Source organism: Pelophylax lessonae, assembly GCF_965119305.1.
Source record: "Pelophylax lessonae genome assembly, chromosome: 12".
Classification (NCBI taxonomy): Eukaryota; Metazoa; Chordata; class Amphibia; order Anura; family Ranidae; genus Pelophylax; species Pelophylax lessonae.
Genome location: NC_138779.1, coordinates 200,500,351 through 200,509,310, shown reverse-complemented (window position 1 = coordinate 200,509,310; position 8,960 = coordinate 200,500,351). Strand labels below are relative to the sequence as shown.

The 8,960-nt window shown below is 45.0% G+C and overlaps 1 protein-coding gene across 1 annotated transcript; it reads right to left on the bottom strand.

Moving 5' to 3' along the window:
* Positions 1-992: 992 nt before the first annotated feature.
* Positions 993-7,645, bottom strand: LOC309568332 (putative G-protein coupled receptor 33; the record flags this gene model as incomplete). The annotated part of the gene is made up of 2 exons (XM_082273996.1): positions 7,570-7,645; positions 993-2,003 (listed from the first exon to the last, which is right to left on the bottom strand). Exons 1-2 carry the CDS (start codon positions 7,570-7,572, stop codon positions 993-995), a joined length of 1,014 nt encoding a protein of 337 aa, XP_082130122.1. The 5' UTR covers positions 7,573-7,645.
* Between the last annotated feature and the right edge of the window lie 1,315 nt (positions 7,646-8,960).

The following is an 8,960-nucleotide window of genomic DNA, read 5'->3' as shown; positions in this document are numbered from 1 at the left end:
TATTGATTAACTGTATTTTGTTTACACATTATTCTGAAGTCCTCCAATTTTGTGCACTATTTTTGCACCTACAAGATTTGATTGTTTTACACATCAATATTGTTGGTTTACTATTGAAGCGCATTACTATCCACTTTCACTTCTTCTACATATTTCTCTAGTGCTGCTTCTACTTACTGATTTGCGCACCTTTTTTTTTTACTTTTCATCACATTATGTAGGATGTAACAGGGGGATCTGGAAAGAGCAAAGGGGGGATGTAACTGTTTACTGAGGTTTTGGGTTTATTAGGAACCAATTCAATTAGGGTCACCTAAAAGGCTAATGTTTGGTGAAGCTTTACAAAATGAAAAGGTAATGTATCAGGATTAGGCAGTAGTTAATGCATGAAATATATTTATGTAAAATGTTGTAGGATGCAGCAAGAGGATCTGTAACATGTAAAAGTGGGCGAGAACATCCAAACTCTCAATTGGATGAGAACAGATTTCGGCCCCGTTCACATTGCCGCGATCCGACTTGGGGGGGGCGACCTCCGAGGTCGCGGTGCGAGCAGCGCGCCGCGACCTTGGAGCGGCCGCCACGGACTTCATAACATTGAAGTCTATGGCGGTCGCCTCCGGGTCGCCCCAAAGAAGCTCCGGACCCTTTTTCTAAGTCGGAGCGACTTGTGTCGCTCCTATTAGAACGGGTCCGCAGCTTCCCTATGGAAGGCGACCTACGGCGACCTGTGAGGCGACCTGGTCGCCTCACAGGTCGCCTTAGTGTGAACGGGGACTAAGCCACTAAGCAATTCTCACTGATTAAGTGATCAAGACATACAGGAAGCCAGATGCTGGCTGAGCCAACGAAACTCCAGCTGTACCTAAAATACGGTCCTTTATTAATAATATCCAGGATCATTTGTGATAGAGTATAAAATGCAAGGTCTCCGGGCACACCAAAGACATCTAAAAGGAGTTGACAAATTTGGGTTCAAGAACCTTCTTCTTTTAAATCCTTTCCTGTTCTCTCCGATCTTCAAGACTCATGTTTGCGGTGGCGGTGGAGTTGGTTTCATTGAAAACTAATTCAATGAGGGCCACCAGAGACTTTTTGAAAATGTTTTTGAAGCTTTCCACAATGAACAGGTAAAGTATCGGGGTAAAACAGTAGTTGATGCATGTAGATAAAACTGTCAAGATCTGTAAACCCTCAAGTATTGTCTCTGAGAACTTGCCAGGCTCCACAGCCATCCCATACCATACATGGTAAGGGGTCCAGGAAATAAAGCAGGACAGGATAGCAGTACATATTATCTTGTATGGTCTTTTAGACCGAGCCAGGTTTTCTCTCTTCATCTTGATAAAAATACTGAGATAACCAACTGTGATTATACCTAGAGGAATTATTAATCCCACAAGCAATCGGAAACCAAACAAGGACCATTTGATCTGTTGTTCATCTAACTTGCCAGAAAGGGTGTAGTCAATGTAACAATCAGTGATATTATTCCTATATCTTATATTACGAAATGCTAGGTAAGGAGAACTGAATAAAAGAGTGAATGTCCACAGTGCTGCACAGATAAGAGAAGCCTTGCGAGGGTTCATATGTTTTCTGTACCAATGAGGGTGAAATACCAAGCAGTACCGGTCAAGGCTAATTGTTGTCAGGATGAATACCGTTCCATACATGCATACCGATACGAAAGAGTTAATAAGCTTGCACATGAACAGGCCAAAGATCCAGTGAGGTTTCATCATGAAATACATAGCAAGAAACGGGGTGGTGAGCGTGAAAAAGAAGTTGTTCAAAATTAAGTGAAAGAACCAGGTTGTGTTTACCGTTCTTCTCATCCTGAACCAAAGAACCCAAAGATACAAGGAATTCACAATCAATCCAAAGACAAATGTTAGGAGCAGAAGCACCGATGATATCATCTTGGGAGTTGTGAAAGGTTTATAGATTGTTTCTTTGTCCATGTTCAGCGGCCATCCATGTGTTGTATTACTGTCCATTGTCTTTTGGAAAAAATAAAATGCATAATAGACAATTAGCATATATCAAGAACTGGAGTTAATAAAATTAGTTCTATTTGGTATGCTTATAATGAAACCACAAGGAAAAAAAAAACATGTTAGTCTTAGTTTTGACAGCAGGAACTTTTAAAAATGGTTGAATGTGTAACAAATTATAAAAAAATCAAATTGCAAAATCATGTTCTTTTCCTTGTGGATTTTTTTTTTTTTTTTTTTGTTTTTGGTATATTCTATTCTTTTCTATATATTTTTTTATAAGCACTTAGAAAAGAAGGTTCCAATTTTGCAGTACAATGAATTTAAGGTATGACATCAAGTATTTGTGATTTAAACCCACTGATCCCAATAATGGGCCACCATTCCTCCAAATGACGCCAACAATGGGGCACTATTCCTCCAACTGATACCAACAATAGGGAACTGTTTTTGCCTCTGACACCAGTGATGGGGCCCCATTCCTCCAACTGACTCCAACAATGAGGCACTATTCCTCCAACTGATACTAACAATGGGGCACTATTCCTCCAACTGATACCAACAATGGGAACTATATTTGCCCCCGGACAACAATGATGGGGCACCATTCCTCCCAATGACACCAACAATGGGGCACTATTACTCCCCCTAACATCAATGATGGGGCCCCATTCCTCCAACTGACTCCAACAATGAGGCACTATTCCTCCAACTGATACTAACAATGCGGCACTATTCCTTCAACTGATACTAACAATGGGGCACTATTCCTCCAACTGATACTAACAATGGGGCACTATTCCTCCAACTGATACTAACAATGGGGCACTATTCCTCCAACTGATACCAACAATAGGGAACTATATTTGCCTCTGGCACCAGTGATGGGGCACCATTCCTCCCAATGACACCAACAATGTGGCACTATTCCTCCACCTAACATCAATGATGGGGCACTATTCCTCCCCCTAACATCAATGAGGGGGCACCATTCCTCAAACTGACTCCAACTATGAGGCACTATTCCTCCAACTGATACCAACAATGGGGAACTACATTTTCCCCCTAACAACAGTGATGGGGCACCATTCCTCCCAATGACACCAACAATGGGGCACTATTCCTCCCCCTAACACTAATTATGGGGCACCATTTCTCCAACTGACTCCAACAATAAGGCACTATTCCTCCAACTGATACTAACAATGGGGCACTATTCCTCCAACTGATACCAACAATAGGGAACTGTTTTTGCCTCTGACACCAGTGATGGGGCACCATTACTCCCAATGACACCAACAATGGGGCACTATTACTCCCCCTAACATCAATGATGGGGCACCATTCCTCCAACTGACTCCAACAATGAGGCACTATTCCTCCAACTGATACTAACAATGGGGCACTATTCCTCCAACTGATACCAACAATGGGAACTATATTTGCCCCCGGACAACAATGATGGGGCACCATTCCTCCCAATGACACCAACAATGGGGCACTATTACTCCCCCTAACATCAATGATGGGGCCCCATTCCTCCAACTGACTCCAACAATGAGGCACTATTCCTCCAACTGATACTAACAATGCGGCACTATTCCTTCAACTGATACTAACAATGGGGCACTATTCCTCCAACTGATACTAACAATGGGGCACTATTCCTCCAACTGATACTAACAATGGGGCACTATTCCTCCAACTGATACCAACAATAGGGAACTATATTTGCCTCTGGCACCAGTGATGGGGCACCATTCCTCCCAATGACACCAACAATGTGGCACTATTCCTCCACCTAACATCAATGATGGGGCACTATTCCTCCCCCTAACATCAATGAGGGGGCACCATTCCTCAAACTGACTCCAACTATGAGGCACTATTCCTCCAACTGATACCAACAATGGGGAACTACATTTTCCCCCTAACAACAGTGATGGGGCACCATTCCTCCCAATGACACCAACAATGGGGCACTATTCCTCCCCCTAACACTAATTATGGGGCACCATTTCTCCAACTGACTCCAACAATAAGGCACTATTCCTCCAACTGATACTAACAATGGGGCACTATTCCTCCAACTGATACCAACAATAGGGAACTGTTTTTGCCTCTGACACCAGTGATGGGGCACCATTACTCCCAATGACACCAACAATGGGGCACTATTACTCCCCCTAACATCAATGATGGGGCACCATTCCTCCAACTGACTCCAACAATGAGGCACTATTCCTCCAACTGATACTAACAATGGGGCACTATTCCTCCAACTGATACTAACAATGGGGCACTATTCCTCCAACTGATACCAACAATAGGGAACTATATTTGCCTCTGACACCAGTGATGGGGCACCATTCCTCCCAATGACACCAACAATGGGGCACTATTCCTCCCCCTGACACTAATGATGGGGCACCATTCCTCCAACTGACTCCAACAATGAGGTACTATTCCTCCAACTGATACTAACAATGGGGCACTATTCCTCCAACTGATACCAACAATAGGGAACTATATTTGCCTCTGACACGAGTGATGGGGCACCATTCCTCCCCATGATACCAACAATGGGGCACTATTCCTCCCACTAACACTAATGATGGGGCACCATTTCTCCAACTGACTCCAACAATAAGGCACTATTCCTCCAACTGATACTAACAATGGGGCACTATTCCTCCAACTGATACCAACAATAGGGAACTATTTTCCCCTCTGACAGCAGTGATGGGACACCATTCCTCCCAATGACACCAACAATGGGGCACTATTCCTCCCCCTAACACTTATGATGGGGAACCATTTCTCCAACTGACTCCAACAATAAGGCACTGTTCTGCCAACTGATACTAACAATGGGGCACTATTCCTCCAACTGATACTAACAATAGGGAACTATTTTCCCCCCTGACAGGAGTGATGGGACACCATTCCTCCCAATGACTCCAACAATGGGGAACTATTCCTCCAACTGATACTAACAACAGGGCACTTTTCCTCCAATGATGGGGTATTGCTTACTCCCATTGACGGCAGTGCCTTTTCTACTCCTACCAGCCACAGTCTGGCCCCCGTAAAGCCTAAATGACAGTAAATTGGCCCTTTGTTTAGAAAATTTGGAGACCCCTGGTTTAAACTATGGGGTTGATTTGCTAAAGGTAAATAAACTGTGCACTTTGCAAAGTGCACAGTCTATTTGCCTTTAAAAAGCCAACTCCTATGTATCAACCCAAGCACCTAAACCTAATACAAGCTTTAACATTTTATTGTTTTTTTAAAAGTAATTTTTATCATTTTAAAATCTTCAACTTTTAGAAAATAAAACCCTGGTGATCCTGCAATTAAAGTCCTTGTTCAGGAACTTTATGTTATTAGGTGACAAGGCTCTGTCCCTGTCTGTCCTGCATTGTTGACTTGTCACATGAACATTGAATAGCGACTGCAAGTGGTTGTTTCAGCACACATTAAGCCAACCTTTCTCAACCTTTACCCTAGAGCAGGGGTGCCAAACTCAATTTTATCACGGGCCGGATCAGCATTATGGTCGCCCCCAAAGGGCCAGTTGTATCTGTAAGACTGGATGTCCAGAGCACCCCCCCCTCCCCAACCATCTGGTGTCAAGAGCAGCCCCCCTCTCCACCATCAGAAGTTAAGAGTCCCACACCCTCCCTACATGACAGTGAGCACCTGAGTCTGGAGGAGGGCTGGAGTCAACTGAAATCTAAGACCAGGGGAAGTGGAGAGGAGGGGGTGCTAGAGCTGCACAGAGAGGCGCAAGATCTGTAGGAGGAGATCTGTCTCCCTCTCTGTTGCGGACTGCTAAGACGGCGAAGGGGGGGGGGGGGGTTAATACAAGCCTCTCTGTGGCTGCATGGAGAAGTGCAGGATCTGGTGGGGGATTTTTGTCCTTCTTTCTGCTGCCGACTGCTGAGACTAGGTGGGGAGAACAATGAAGGGGTTGCTGCAGCTGCAGGAGAGGTGCAAGGGTCACATGAAATGGCCTGGGGGGCCGGATTTGGCACAGGGGCCTTGTGTTTGACACCTGTGCCCTAGAGGAACCCTTGAAAAAAATGTTCAGTTCTTAGGGAAACAATGGTAAGATTAGTCTTGCAGGGGTCATTAACCGCTTAAGGAGCGCCCTATGTACATGTACTGCGGCAGGGCGGCCATTAAGCGCGAAATCATGTACTTGTACATGGTTTTTTTAACTCTGGTCTGGGGCACGGGCGTGCACGGGCACGCGCGAGCGCTGCCGAAGCCTAGCTTTCACTGTGATTGGACACAGCGGGAGCCAATCAGCACTTCCAGTGACCCGATGTCGGCCGGAAACTCGGCGATCATTCCGAGAGAGGCAGAATGTCTGTCTGCCTATGTAAACAAGGCAGATTTCCGTTCTGCTAGTAAGGAAGACAGAGATCTTGTGTTTCTGCTATACAGAAACACGGATCTCTATCTTCCTTCACTTAAACCATCACCTAGAGGTGATCAAGAACCACCAAAAGAAAGCTCTATTTGTGGGGAAAAAGGACATTATTTAATTTGGAAACAGCATCACCTGAGCGCGCAATTGTCAGTTAAAGCAACGCAGTGCCAAATCGCAAAAAATGGCCTGGTTGGGAATGGCGCTGAGCCTTCTGGAGCTGAAGTGGTTAAGAAAATGCCTCTAATATTGGTGGTGGCAACTGAGAAGAATGCCCACCTTACAGTTGTGACCAGAATGACTCTCTTGTAGTCATGCCACTGCCTCTGCCAAGTGGCATTAAACCTGGAACTGTGTAGGCACCATCAGATGGGAGGTCAGTTAGGCACAGCTCAAGAAACCCCTAGCTACCCCTGGAGGAACCCTAGCGATCCTCGGAACCAGTGGCGGCTGGTGCTCCATGGGCTGGGGGGGGTGGCAGACGGACCACTCCAGCCCGCACACCATACCCCCCCCCCAACCACACCAGCTCCAGCCCGCACACCATACCCCCCCAGACCACACCAGCTCCAGTCCGCACACCATACCCCCCCCCCTCCGGACCGCACCAGGCACACCATACCCCCCCTCCCCGGTCACCAACTTACTCACCCTGGACTGACATGTGGAGGGCAGGCAGCTCCTCCTCCTTAGCCAATAGCATGGCTTCTCCTGATTGGCAGGGAGGAGAATCCGTGTGACAATAGCAAATATTTATTCGCTATTGTCACCCAACTGGGTGGGCTCAGGGCACAGTGTTATTACAGTCAAAAAACGCACAATGAGAAATGCCATACAGCCATGTCTGGGGTGCACGTAGACAGAAAGTGGCTGAAAAGAGATTGCAGAAGATCAGCAGCAACATAGGGAAAGAAGTTTTAAGACATCAGTTATTTTTGATTAACACTGCTTTAGTAAACTAAACAGAATTTAGATAGGGTTACACTTATTTTATTGCTAAATTTCCTACCAACCTTAGTGCAGCATTCTGTACATTTTCCATATAAAAAAACTTTAAAGATGCTAAAGAAAATTAACAAACAAACAAACAAAAAAAAAAAAAAATACAAAGTACAATAGAACAGTAAAGAGACCTACCATTAATCTTCTGGAGCTTCTTATTCACTAGAGGCTGATAACGAGATCATAGCCACCAAGCTAAGCAGGAGGAAACTGTGGATTTTTACATCATTGAGGTTAAGAATGTAAAGTTTGACCGGGCGGAAGTAAGTGTTGTCTATGTTTGGGACTTTTACTGGTTATTATTAAGCCTTTCAATAGAATAGCTGGTAATAGTCACGTTCAACTGGACGTAGCCTATAGATAGTAGTAGTTAGGCCCCTTTCACACTTGTGCGACTTTGGGCCTGTAAAGTCGCATGACAAGTCATACTCTATGATTTCCAATGAGTACCGTTTTCATATCTGTGCAACTTCAAGTCGCAACGACTTCAAAGTAGTCCCTGCACTACTTTTGGTCGATTTTAATGCGTTTTGAGGTCCAAAGACATAGGCATTGCTTCAAGTCCAGTCAAACTCGTGACAAAATGGAGCTAAAATCGCACAAGTATGAAAGGGGTTAATCAACTGGACTTGTTCTGTAATGTTGAAAATGTTTTGTACCTTCTCCAAGCCACTTCTTCGTCTCCCCCCCCCCCCCCCCCCCCCGGCTGTAGGATGTCATATGGCATCCTTAGCTTGAAGCAGGGCCGCTGATAGGGGGGGACCACCAGCCCTCTTGTAGGGGGCCCGAGCACACAGGGGGGGCCCACACAGAGAGGGGGATTAGTGATGGACAACAAATACAGAAATCTTCCTCCAGCACCTGAATCTGATCTGTCCCTCTCCCTGCTATCAGCTTTTATCTGTTGAGAGAGAGACAGTTGTCCCTCACTAATCCCCCTCCCTGGGCCCCCCCTCCCAGCACTTATCTCTGCTCAGGAGTTTATTTGTAACTTTGTTTCTCTCTCTCTGTCTCTCTGATCACTGAGCTCCAACTGCCCAGCCTGTATATTTTTCTCATCTCATCTTCTTTTTTATTTAACATAGTTTTTTTTTTTTAGATTTAGCAGGAATTATGCGAGTTATGTTATATTTGTGTCTGATTTTGTGATTTTGTTGTAATTTTAGCTAAATATATCTTTAATATTTTCTTGGGGGGGCCCTGCCAGGTAGTCTGTACGGGGCCCCGCGATTTCTAACAGCAGCACTGGCTTGAAGTAGTTATATCAGAATGATGTCTGCAGCTACAGGAATCATTCACATAGCTGCCAACATTTGAAGAAAATTTTCAGGGACACGTTGCAGCACACCTATTAATCTCCTACCACACCCACCTCCCAGAAGCTCCGCCCACTCCATATAATTAATCTCCACCTACTTATCATCAGATTATAGGGTCTACTCAATAAAGAAAGAATTACGGGAAATTGAAAAGGGAATTTCAAACTTAAGGCCAAAGTAGCAGAGTTGGAATAATTCTCCCATTCA